The sequence below is a fragment of the Agelaius tricolor genome, unplaced genomic scaffold (genome assembly GCF_023055355.1).
Source record: "Agelaius tricolor isolate 1412-34295 unplaced genomic scaffold, bAgeTri1.0.p SCAF_6, whole genome shotgun sequence".
Taxonomy (NCBI): domain Eukaryota; kingdom Metazoa; phylum Chordata; class Aves; order Passeriformes; family Icteridae; genus Agelaius; species Agelaius tricolor.
The window spans coordinates 41457056-41470841 of record NW_027269266.1 but is presented as its reverse complement, the minus strand read 5'-3'; the positions used below and the strand labels follow the sequence as shown (position 1 = coordinate 41470841).

The window sequence follows — 13786 nt, the reverse complement described above, 5'->3', positions numbered from 1 at the left end:
AGAGGAGAGCTGAATCAAGTGAGAAGAGGAAAGAATCTACTTTTTGTTAATGTTGGTGTTTTCTGTGTTTGTGTGTTCACTAGTTTTTCATGGCAGTGCTGAGCAGGGAGTCAGCCAAGTGCAGTTCCTGCATAGAGTGTGCTCATACCCAGTTTTATTTTCAATGCAAAGTGTCTATATATTTTTATTTTTAATGTGAAGTGCATTAGCAGAGAAAATATTTCTGTAAATCAGAGGAAAAGGATTCTCTTGCAAAATCATAGAATCACAGGATATTCAAAGTTGGAAGGGACCTACCTACAAGGATCACAGGGTCCAACTGTTTAAGTGAAAGGCCCTTACAGGGATGGAACCACAACCTTGGCATTAGAAGCACCATGCTCTGACAAATTGAGACAATTTCAGGTTAAATTTAATAATCAGTGCAGCCATAAACACTGTGGTCAGACTTCTGCTTTTGGGCACAGATAATGCCAGTTTAACACACACTTAATTCAGCTTTTCCTTTGTGCAGTGGTGATTTTTCCTATTGAATCTGTCCTTGCAGTAAATAGAGAATTCCAAAGCCAGTAATGCTGTCATGTGGCTCCAAGATGAAGGACATGGACTCTGAAAATACATTTTATTTGATATTGTGTTTTAGAGCTTATTTGTTGGATGAATACAGATCAAGGGAATTACATGTCACTATACCCAAAGCTGCTCTCAAGAGATGAGTTTGTTGTATGGAAAAGAAATGTTCCTTCTAAGTAGCCATCTCATCCCTCTCTCAATGCTTAGGCCAGATCTTAAGTTGTGGTATATGGTATTATTTGGGATTTTGACAGGGTTTTTGTTTGTTTGTTCTGCTGCTCACTTGGTGAGAGATGCATTATGGTAACTTTTATTGAGGACAATCACAGCAAAGAGCATTTTATGTTAGTCTTCTTGCCTGTTTGACTCTTGTAGTGCTTCTTATTCTGTAAAGCAGTCTTTAGCATTGTACTAAAATATGTTTATGGTGCAAAGTACAGATTTTTATACCATGTTTAAGTGTCTTCCCTAAGCTGAGTGTTGTTAAAGGTAAAAAAATCATGAGCCTGACTGGAATTGTTGATTATTGCTAGAAAGCTTATGTCTGACTAACCCAGGTTTGTTTCTTAATTATTTTTGTTTTCAGAATTGGTAAAGGATTTCAAGGTGTCATGAAAAGGTGGGGATTTAAAGGTCAGCCTGCAAGCCATGGCCAGACAAAAACTCACAGACGACCTGGAGCAATATCTACTAATGTGAGGATTCTCATTTCCTATTAAAACATTCTTCATTGTTTTTAGAACTTTTAAAACTGAGCAAATGTACAATAGCTAGCTGCCACAGTTACTCTGTGCTAGCAGGGAATCCCAGCAGCAAAGGAAGTTCAGAATCCTGTATAAGGAGCAGTGCTGTTCTCTTAGGCCTCGATTTATGAATATTCTCTATTGCTGGTAAATGCTCATATTTTAACTGAGCTAATTGGCATATCTTGTAGTATAGTGAGAGAAACAGTCTTAATACTTCAAAGAGAGTTCTAAGAACCTTTTATCACAGCATTTATAGATTGGAATGGATTTGCCTGATATGTTATCCTGCAGATATTGTACTCTTCTTTGGAACCCTGGTTGCTTTTATCACCTTGCCTGGCATGTGTAGCTGCTTCATGATCTGATCCCCATAATTTAGTAGGGAATTATTCCCAGAAGTGTGTAAGCTTCCATGCATTTCTAAGCAGAGTACAGAGTCATATTTTTACATTTCAAACTATAAATAATATTAGTATAGAAGCTCTTTGAACAAGTTAATTTTAGGCTTTGTCTTATAAAGGCTGTACAATATTTAGACTGAACTAAGAGGAATATTTTGCAAACTAATTAAGATAAACTGAGTCATAGTACTGAACATGAACTGTCTGTAAATTTCTGAGAGAAATTAAAATTTAAAAAAGGATTAATAATGCTCAAGAGAATAGTAAAAGCAAAAAGGCAGCAGTCAATGAAGTCTGAGTAATTGAGAGTGTAAAAGCATGTGTTACTGATTTAGTCCTCAGTTTCAGCTGGCAGAAGAATTCTACACCTGGCACTTGTTTTCATTGAAGAATGTAAATATTTGAACACTAAACACTATTTTAGCAGATGGTATTCATCATTACAAAATAACCCCTTTCCTTTTCTTTAAATTAGAATTTCCTAAGCAGTAATGCTGCATGTAATTTCACAAAGTGTATAGAATGAAAAATGGTATTGGAAATAGGTATGATGGAAAGGAAACAAGGTGAAAGGATGCAACAGGGGAAAAGCGATGCCTTGACAGTACTTTCCCATCTATGGTTGGCTATCTCAGAGATTTTTGTAATCCAGGACTGTTCAGTAGAGAATCTTCTCCCTAGAACTGCATTGCAACTGATTTCCTGAAATCATGATTTCCACAAGAATTAAGAAATACTCCAAAAAACATTATTAATATATAACAGAGAGGTGCAGGATACAAATCATTTGATAATATTGTAGAATTGAAAATTATTGCACTTGTTCCTGCCTTTTTTCCCCACCTTTGTTGTCCAGTTTATGCCCAGCCAATCAAAATTGGGTACGGAAACTAAAGAATACTGGGGAGTGGAATTAAAAATTCCACTCTCAAGAATACACACATTAGAAAAGATCTGATTGACATCAGTGTAAAAACTTTTTTGATTAGGGGAGGAGAGAAACTACAGTGTGTATGTGTGTGTGTGTGTATATATATATATATATAAATATAAATCTTGTGATTGTGGTCAAGTATTTCAGAACACATGTAGAATAAAACCTAACCTCTGGCAGGAGGTATTTAAAATGCTTATCAGGATTAGATTTTTTTGATATTATATATTTTCAGCCTTGGAAATACCAGCATATTTTCTCTGGTGTACCTCTTGCAGTTAACATGGTGGTTTTGGCCTTGTTTTTATCTAGCAAGCTGCCAAAGTTTATCGTGGAAAGAAAATGCCTGGTAAAATGGGTAACATCTACAGGACATCTTTTGGATTAAAGGTGAGTTCTGGCTATACCAGGGTGTGTATAAGGTAGTGGCATTGCCAGGCAATGGTGTCCTGTCTGCCATCTCTGCAAGAGTCCAGACAGCAGCATCTTGAAGTAAGCAAGCTGGAAAGACCAGAGCAGCAAATGTGTTCTCCTGTTCTCTTGTGGGTTACAAATAACTTATCTGAACATCCTTTTGTGTTTGTGGTACCCTGGGAACTGGGATTTCAGGTGATGCTTCCCCATTCAGTGTGATTTTCCTTATGTCCCTTGACTTCTGCCTTTGAAGAGGGAAAACAATCAGTCTTTTGGTGATTTCAGTTAATGTCTCCATGCCTATTTCATTGTTCACACCCAACCCAAATCTAAGTTGTTTGAAGCTCTGACTTGGTCATGGCCTTTCACTTTCATGTGCAAAAAGGGGGTTATAGTTTCTGTCCTGATTCTGATTTGTGCATAGCTGCAGCAGCTCCCGAGCTATTAAAGTTACTCTGTCTCTGAAGGCAACCTCTGCAGTTTGCACAAAAAACATTTTCACCTCTAGTTTGCCAAAAAGTGCTGCTGTTGTTCTCAGTTTACTATAACTAATTTTTTGTAGCAGAACATATGTGTGTTCAGTTGAGCACCTGATTAAGAAATTAACATATGGTAATAGGAACATTTTCACAAGGACATTTGTTTTACTTTGTCACCTGTGATGTTTTTCATCTTTTTCAACTTATTCCTGTTAGAGGGAAAAGAGACCTGGGAGCTTTGGTTGGTGTTACACTGAACAAAGAGCTGCTTTACCAAATACAGTCACCAGCCCTTTAAAACTGTTTCAGTCTCTTGCATTAGGAAGCTTTGCTCCCAGAGTGGCATGTGAGTGAATTCTATGGCAAGTTTAGGCCTGTACAGAACATTTTTCTTCCCCAGGGTATCACAGCCAATTACTCAGTCTGGGCTTTGCTAGACTTCTTGTAAAACTGGGAATAATCTCTAAACAGGACTTAATGTTTGATTTTTTTTTTTCTGTCTCCTAGGTATGGAGGATCAATACAAAACATGACATTATTTATGTAAATGGGTCTGTTCCAGGTCACACCAATTGCCTGGTGAAGGTATGTTTGCTACTTTCAATACTGGTATTAGTGACTCCTAAGCTCTCTACAAATCAATTTCCAAATGGAAAAACAGTGGTAGGATGCAATTTTCATTTCTTCTGAGAAATCTTGTACTGTTAAATCAAAGGGCAGTGGAATCAGTTGTGTGATAGAGCATGGTCAGCAGGGGCAGTAAGCACTGAATGGCTCGGTAGGGCACTCTAAATGGCTCCTTCTTAGATTTGCACCCACATATCTTAGGATATACCAACACAGTTGCTGAACCCTGTGGTAAGCTGTGTTCATCCCCTTTGAATGCCAACATGAGCCTGTAAGATGGTGGTGAGATTTCCAGAATGTTATTTAAGTGTTATATTGATGAACAGACACACAACAAGTCCTGCTTTAGAGGTTATTTAAGCATTCCCATACCCAGTAGCAGTTACTTTTCCAAGAAGCAGTTGAGGTACACAAAGAAACAGCTGGAGTTCACAATAAAGATCTGAGTTCCCTTTGGAATCAATATAAATGTGCCAGTGGTATTTTCTGTGGCAGTCTGCAGAATTCATATCAAATTATTTGGATATTGTTTCAGTTTTCTGTAGACAATCTTAAAACAATGAAGAGTCTGATAAGTGTTCTTATGATGTAAATAATTCACATCAAAGCAAGAAAAGTGCTTTTCAAGGGTAGTTTTCAAAGTAGAATTTTCTTTGTTACTTTCTTTCTACTTATATTCTGCATACCTGCAAACCACTTACTTGGGGGAAGTTGTTTCCATTCTGACTGAATAAAGTGCAGAGTATCAAATGTCTTTGCTATGAAGGACTATGATGAGTTTGGTATGCATGTACCTCTGTATCTGAGAATTTTAAATCCTCAGAAGTACTGCAGGGATTTAAATGGTTCAGGACTTGAAAAGTTGAAGAGTTCATCAAATTCAGATGTTTTCAAATAGTTTATTATCTTCTGGTTTACTGTGGACATCCGTTTTTTTTTGTCTCTTAGTTGTAGAGGAGAACTCTACAGCTACTGGGCCTCTGTTCAGCAACCTTGCCTTCAAATAGGGTTTTTACCCATAGAAAATTAATGTTTCTCTCACTGCAAATAAGGCCTTTTGTCCTGGGCAAGGTATCTCTTAACTGTTTTTATTTTAATGTCCAGCCCAAGTCTGGGGAATACATTACACATTTTTCTTCCAAATATAGTGAAAATTGGTTAAGAGATGTCCAGGAAAAGTAGTTTTCAGGACAACTTCTGCAAAATTACTGGGCGTGACATCAATTACATAGAATTAAGAGTGTGGTTTGACTGGCTTTTCATCTGTATATTGGACTGAATGAACTTTTCTTAACTGTGTTCAAAGTATTTTTTCCTAATCCTGAGGCATGAACCTGGTTTCTCAATGTCAGTCTGAAATTTAATTAAGTGGGAATTTATTTTAGGATGTTAGTTTTAAATAATAATGTGTGCATACAAGCAGCATAATGTAGCTGAAAAATTGAGAAATGTATGATGCCCAGACTGTATTCTTTGATCTTAATAGTTCTCTTAAGCAAGAGTTAATTGTTGAAAAATATTGTGCATCTTGTTACCCTGGTAATGCCATTAAAATCCACGTTGGTGGCAAATGCAGGTACACATCTCACATATTTTATTTGTAAGGATGCAACATCTTATGAAGCCACTGAGACTGAGTACAGTGCCTGTTTTTACCAGATTATAACTTTTATTCTAACTAGACTCAAAAATCTAATTTTTATTTCTGATCTTAAGTGAGTTAAGAAAACAAACATTTATTACACACCTGTAATATAAATTGTTTTTTAAAGCAAAGCTCTATGTGTTAATACTGCACATTCTTATGTACACCATGAAGATCTCATTCAAACAAATCATTCTTCCCTTGCTGATCAGACACTGCACATTCTGCTTGGAAAAGAACATACATGGGAAGAATGAGGCTTTTCTTCCCTTAGAGCTCCTTGCTTAAGAGAGTGTATGAAAGATTTTGACCAAAGTGCTGCGGACTCAAATTTTCATGACATTTAATAATAAGTAACACTGTGTGAGGTCAAGACACAGCAGTAGGTGTCACTGCTATTAAGAAATAGGTCTCCCAAAATTGCTTCCAGTCTTATTAGGAGATTGAAGGCAATATGTAGTAAGCTACATTTCATTCCAATTCCTTGAGCTGGTGGATCCATTCTGTGGCTTTTTCCTTGCATGGGCCATATGAATTACATTACATTCATTTTTTCCCTTATTTTTTCAAATATATCTGCAAAGAGTAGAAAAGGCTTTAATTATAAAATCAGGTAAAGCAATACTATTTGGTTCTCTGATTTCTGGGGGTTTTTTTCTCCATTAATCTTGCTGCATTCATCTGTGGTGTTTTTAGCTTCCTTACACCTTTCTTCCACAGTGTTTTCTTGTTTGCTTATAGACATTGACTTCCAATATATTGTTGTATATTTGTTTGGATCTGTAGTTGGGGAGAGGAATTATGGGATATTAGCTGCTGTAATTACTGTTCATTCCACTAAATACCTGCCTGTAATAAGTAGGAATAATGTCTAGGGAATTTGAATCCATCTGTCTTTGAGTTCCAGAGTGAAATATTGCATAATACTTCCCTCTTTGTGTGCCTCCAAGGGGAAGGCATTTGTGTTCAGTACCCACTCTGTGTTGCTTGGTAACCATTAAAACCATAGTGCACCTTTAAAGCATATATTTATTTTGTATGTTGTATTTTTGGAAACTTCATGCATCAGCACTCAGTTCAGACAGAGATGAAGCACTTAAATTTTTCAAGTTTTGTTTTCAGCAGAATAAAATTGCAGAATACTGGGATTGATGGATTTCTGTTTTTAATTAGAATCAGCTTTCATTTGATATTGCACATTGAAGTATGCAGGTAAATAACTGACATCAGTAATGTTTCTAGCCAACTGGAAAACTAATGTAAAAAGCTTACATAGATTTCTTTCTCAATTGCAAGGTGTGATAAAATTAATAAACTTTAGGAGTGTGCTGGAATGCACAGAGTTCTTCTGTTACAAGAATAACATTGCAGAGTAAGCAATTGTAAAATTTGTGTGTTGGGCCTATCAAGATTGCCTACCTCAGGAAACATCTGTTTCTTTCTGGGGTATCTTCTTAGATCCCAGGGCCCGTAGTTACCATCTATAACAGCTTTCTCTTTCTAAAGGTGATGGCTCTGGAGTGCTCTCCCAGGTGTGTTATCAAAAACTTCTGTCTTTCAAGAGAGATGCACAAGACTTAACTCTCTTTTCAAGTAGATGCCTTCTAGTGGAGAGTAATATAGTATATTATAATTCACGATGTTATACTTTGTCTAGAATAGTATTTTGTACCTGCCCTGATTTTAAGGTACCTGATTTTCTTAGGATATTCCGTGTTGATCATTTTAAATACATCACTTGTAGTGAGGGCAGAAATTCTGGCAAATCTTGTAGCCCATAGGAGTTGCTTTGCAAGTTGATACTGAGCTAACCTGTTTGTATGCTAGACCTGAGTCCAGTTGAAGTATCCAAGTTGCTTTAGTATGATGTTCCACTTGAGCTAGTAACTGAAGTCTTGACATTCCCTATTTTTGTTTGGCTTTTTTTTTTTTTTTTAAGAGAAGTAGTGATTTGCATCCTATTTATTTTGTACCACACTTCCCAATGTTACTGTGCTGTGTTGCTAGTTGTTGATGCCTGGATTGGGTGCCCTCTGCTCAAGTTGAGGACATGCAGGGATAGCGTGGTGCCTTCAATTTTTTCATGTTCTCTGTCCTGTGCCTTGGGCCTCATTCATAGAGTTGTGTGGAGGTTTGGGGGGATTTGTATGGCTGGGTATTTTTTAAGACAAAATAAGGCTGGTAAGAAATGGATATAATTCTTGGGTTCAGTTTTTATGTCTAGCTTCAAAAATAGCAGGGAAGCTGAGTTAGGTGATATATGACACCTCGGGAGCTTATTTCTAATCATTTTCTATATTTAAACACATTTTTATACACAAATAGCTTGCATTCTTTGCTGTGGTTGCTAACACAGCCTGAAGCCCTGTTAAACTACAAATGTGAGTTCTGACTTAAGCATCAGTTTTTAACACTTGTTTAAGACCACATTAAGCCTTTTGTGATGATAGATTTCTGAGTTTGTGTTTGTTTATACTACCCATTACACTGTCAATATAGGGGACATATATAAGTGCAGTTTATTAATTGTCTGCAAAACCCTTTATGACTGTTCTAAAGATTTAGTGACCCAACCAGCTCCAATTTCAGCTTTCTCTAGTATTTTTCTAGATAAAATGACCTGTCAGAGAATACACTGTAGTGGTTATACCCTCATCTGTATATAACATCTATCTATCTATAGTATAGTCTACTGTAATATATAGTGCTATTAACACAGCAGTTGAGTAAGCCCAGCATTTATTATATGAGGTATATAGCAAATGCTTTTATGGATAGGAGCAACAGTTTGGACTATGAGCTTGATTCCTTCTGGGGATGAGAGCCAAATTCACTGGATTTTAGTAACACAGCATGAAAACTTACTCCTTTATTAGGGAGGGATGTTCTCAGGACGTTACTAGGAGAGCAGGAAGAGCTGTGCTGGGTCACCTGCACTTCTTTTCTGTGTACTTGCCTATACAGACTAGTGTAGCTGCTGCTGCTCCACACCAGTGAACCTCTTTATACTGCTGTGAAATTATTGTTCCTGTGTCTCTTACCTCAGATTACTGAAACCTTTGGTATGCTGGGCCCTTCATAAATGTAAAGGGAGTAATTAAATAATTCTCTTGAGAAGACAGATAAATCATTCCATGTTTTAGCTGCTAAACAATACTTTCAGGTGTAAAACGAAGTTGAGTTCTTCTTTAAATAGTAATGATAATGACAATACATGATAATAGAATTCCATCTAAATTTTTTTAATTTCAAGGAGAAAGAGTTTCATGTAGCTTGGTAGTGATGCTCTAAGATAGCACTTTTTTACTTTAAATTGCATTTGAAAGCTATGAGTGTAGAGAAGGATGGAAAAAGAGCAGTAGCTTCACCTGTCAAAAGAAATACTGCATCAATTATACCAATAAAAAAAAATGACCATATCAGAAGAAAACAATTTTAACATCAGATGTGACCTGTGTTTCTGGGATCTGTCAAGCTTCTGAGGAGTTTGGAAGGGGCAAAATGAAACAATGTTGTACTGCTCTGCGTGCAACAATGGTCTGTTAGAGCTGTTTCAGGAGACTCTTAAAACTGTTTTAAGAATTCTCCATATCACACTGAAGATACTCTGTCCAAAATGCCTCTTGGCATTAATATGTAATTCATACAATGTTAAGTCTGGACAGAAATCTTAAATTCATTTAAGTAAACTAATGCAGGACTGAAATTAGACTTTTGGATTTTCCTTCAGTTAAGAGCAGATGTCTTACTGCCAAATCCTGTCATAAGAAATTGTTTTAAGAAGTAATGGAAAAAAAATAGGAGGAAAACAAACATTTCAATTCCTTTCATTTTCTGGATGTCCAGAGCTGCCTGCAATAACACAGCCTATATGTAACAGCACATACTATTTCTTGATTAAAGTAATCTAAAATAACAAAAAGTAGATATGAAAACATTTAAATAAGATATACATGAAATGAATAAGTTATCATAAATAAAATCATTTCTTCTAATCTTTCTGATACTAACTCATGTAGGGATCATGAGGGGTTTTGCTGTTGACAGAGAAAGCTTTTGGTGTGTAATAGGATTAGAGAGTAAAGGAGAAATCAGCAAGGGAAATAATAGATAACCAGTGAAACAGTTAAAATGGGGTTTCAGATAGCAGAAGAAACAGCCACAGTGTATTGAAAGGGAAGGATGACGTCTCTGAAGATGCCATCCTTCAGGTGACACTGCTGAAGCTCTCTTGACTGTTTCTTCTGAACTCACTGTTGCAGCAAAGGTCTGTGGATTGGATCTCAGTCTAGTTCATTCCAGCTAGATGTGCAGTGTAAATTGGGAGCTCTGGCAGTTCACAAGACCATAGAGAGCACTTCTGTAGAAGAGCAGTGTTCTACTTGAAAAGCTACTTAGCCATCCTAACCAGTGCAACACATTGAACCCCTCATCCCCTCATTCTTAGCAAAAGGCTTTCTTGTGTTTATCAAGCGTGCCCTTAAAAATATATTGGAATGCCAGATTTATTGTATGTACTATCTGCAGGAATCCTCATGGATTTTGGGAAAGGTTCAAGTAATAGTAGATATGAATTTGGTAAATACAGTGCTGTCAGAACAGAGCATTAAGTGAGCACAAATTTTTTTTAATTTAATTTTTGGCATAAATCAGAACTGTCCTACATGAGGTCTTTGTCCAAACTAGTAAGAACAAGCATCCTGTTCCTTAAAACCCCACCAAAAACTAAGAGGAAGAGTTTATCTTCTCTCTACTAAAATTTTGTCTAATCTATTTGCACTTTTTTTTTTAATCCACTTGAGTATAGTGCCTGAAGGGGATTATTACAGCTCAGGAGGAAGATGATATGTAACAATATAAAAAAGAAGAATTTAATTTTAAATCAAATTTAAGAATTTGTAGCTCTTTTTTTTTTTATTCAGAGATACGAGCCTTCTATCTGCTACTGCAGGCAAACTGCTTTTTGCTGATAATTCTTGCTACTAATTTTCTTCAGAGATTGGAGTTTCAAGGGCTAGATTTTAAATCTTTCCACATGTAGAGAGGTCTGTAAAGGAATTTCTCTGTGGCACCACTCTTCTCTCAAATAAGCTGTCTTAGAGGCTCATGTTCAACAAACTTAGGTACTGATTCCTGAGTGAAGAATTTTAGATGTTTAACTCTGCAGTAACTGAGCAGCTCTGCAATAGCCAGAGGGATTCAATACAGCACATGCACATATCTTTGCAAAATTAGTTGCAATAATTAGTTTGCATCACGCATACAAATGCATGTCTTGTTTGTTGAAGAGGTGATTACACTGCATAATAGAACTTGGAATGTCAGGTAGGAACATACTGTGAGAAATAAGCACTCTTAAAACAAGCTATACTCCTATTTTAATAACATTGTAAAATATTGAGCAATGAATTCATATGAGAAGGTTTTGATTCATTGTAATGACAAATTCTCTTTGTATGTTTTGTTTGTTTAGTTTTGCTGATTTTTAAAATCGTTTTAAGGATGAGTACAAAATGTTAAATTCAATATCTGGGGTTGATGTTAAAGTAACTGATCATTATACCTAGAATTCTTTAAACAAGTGGAATGTGAATGCTGTTGGGTTTTTCTTATGCCTGCAAGCTGAGTTCTTTAAATTCTAGTGTATCACTGTCTAAAAATCTTCTGTAAGATTTATTAACCCTACTCTCCCCCTTCCTGCTTTTCAGGTCAGAGATAGCAAATTGCCTACTTACAAGGACTGCAATAAAAACCCTCCATTCCCCACGTTTTTTGCTGATGGAGATGAAGAACTGCCAGAAGACCTTTTTGATGAGGAGATTTTCCAGTTCACAGATCCATCTGTCACATTCGCATAATGTTCCTCGCATCTTTGAAAACAGAGTTTTGTTATTTTCATGTACATTGCAATGCTGTATAAAAGTAAGCCTATGAACTGCAGTCTGGCCAACTGACTTAAACACTTCAGGTATTGCCATTTTGGTCAGGTAATCAGATTTCCCACTGTCAGTCTCAAACCTGTACTTAAAGGAACAGGTGGGTCTGAGGGACAGGTTGTAAAGCACACCAAACTGTGTGTCTTCAGTGACCTTTTGTCTTCTGCCCCAGGCTGTGAAAACCTACACAATCCTGAAAAACTGCTGTTTTGAAGATGGTTCCAGTTCATTTTCTGAATGTGAACAAATTCTGTTTCTCTTTTATGTGAAGTATACTGGGCAACTCTGATCAAATCAGAAAAAGGTTCCAAATCTGCCTTGGCATCTGAGGTGGGGGGATCCATGAAGAATTATCCAAAATAAAACAAGAAAATGCATGAGCATTGTTTTACAGAATGAGCTTGTTTTGCTTCCTTTTTTTGTCCAGATCTCTTTATCTCCTTTTGCCTTTGTGTTGTTTAATGTAGCAAATACCCAACAGATTTTCTGGAGGGAGGGTGATGGTGGCCATATGTAGGGTGAGGGAGTGTTTGGGTGGGAAACATTCAGTAACAAAGCAGCACTAGGACTGCAGGGGCCGCCTGTTTGTCACCTTTGCTAACAGCTTCTTCTGAACTTCACTGAGGTCCCTTGAATGTTCTCTGGAGAAGTCTCTGTGCATCTACCATGGCATTTGTATTGGATTCTTATGCTGTTATAGGAGAGCTGTTTCCAAGGAAAGAGGCCAAATGTGAGGCATTTGTCTTTATGATAGTGCTCATTTTTCTCTTCTGTCCCACCTTTCAATAGGGATCGTGCCCCTTCTGCTTTTCACTTTGCATGATTTACTATTTATAAGTTTGATCTTTTGGATTCTTTAAATCTTCTCATGTACAGAAGTACCTTCATAGCTGTCAGTGCCATCTGAGCACTTCACTTTACTCACAAGCCCTGCAGTAGTTCCAAGAATTTGCATACAGTGTTATCATTAATACCCTGGCAGTGCTGTCTCCTCATCTTTGCAGCTTCATCACACACTATGAGCTCAAAGGAAGCCACAGGTTTATGGCAGTACATTATGGTGAACTCTTATTATATCAGATAATATTTCAGTGTGGGGAAAATCATCAAAGTACTTCAATTCCTGTTTCTTTGGTAAGAGAACTTTTCCCTTTCTGGCCTAAAAAGTGAAATTGCAATGATCTGATCATGTTGCTCCAGAGAATGACTACAGCCATTCAGACAATACTGTAGTTAATGTTGCCTTCCATTTGTTCAGTTTTAAAGTTTCTGTTGAAACCAGTATTCTATCAGAGTAATCTCTGCAGTTTTGATTTTGAAATGTGTGCTGGGTGTGAGCTGTATGATTTTTTGAGGCACTGCTTATTCAGGTCCTGTTTTTACTGAGATGCACAGGTGAAACCTTTTCCATCTTTATCAAGAGTGCTTGAACATCAAAGACAAGAGCCTTCATAGCTGAACTGCAGGCTGATGTCCGAAAGTATTTTCTGTAGAAGAGAAACAGAGGGAGATGGGTGAGATCTGCTGATGTGAGCTCAGAGTAGTGCAACTCAGATTGAAGCATGAACTTCCATTTCACCCATTCTTCCATCAGGCATTGGAAGGCTTATGGTGTTTTAATTTTCCTTATTGTTTTCATCTCTGTTTTCTGCTCTTCTGAGTAGAGAGGGGGACTTTGAGTTGAGAAAGCCAGGCTGAATTTATTTCAAGGAGCAAAATTGTTCATAAGTGTAATGACACCAAATGCTTTTAGCCCACCTCTAAGTTTGTTCTTAGAAAAGGTTAAGGATGTTTAATAAACTATTTTTAGACATTATCAAAGGTGTTGAAGCTGAATATTTATTCATTGTGGCCAAAGGTTGTAGCTAATGGAGATGTGCTTTTAAGCTTCAAATAAAAGACAAAATTAGGCAAATATCAAGTCCTCATGTCTCAGATGAGCCAACAGTTTCTCATGCAAAAGGATGTGTTAATTTTTGTGAAAAGGTAGACCAAGGGCTCTGTTGCAAGTAGGTGTATCTGTGTGTTTTG

General features: G+C 36.9%; 1 protein-coding gene across 1 annotated transcript in view; it reads left to right on the top strand.

Moving 5' to 3' along the window:
• Positions 1 to 12151, top strand: part of MRPL3 (mitochondrial ribosomal protein L3) — a 28434-nt gene extending 16283 nt beyond the window's left edge. The window contains exons 7-10 of the mRNA XM_071429515.1: positions 1160 to 1268; positions 2967 to 3044; positions 4055 to 4132; positions 11528 to 12151. Coding sequence (XP_071285616.1) covers positions 1160 to 1268; positions 2967 to 3044; positions 4055 to 4132; positions 11528 to 11677 — 415 coding nt within the window. The 3' untranslated portion in view covers positions 11678 to 12151. The remainder of the gene's footprint in view (positions 1 to 1159; positions 1269 to 2966; positions 3045 to 4054; positions 4133 to 11527) is intronic.
• Positions 12152 to 13786: the final 1635 nt, after the last annotated feature.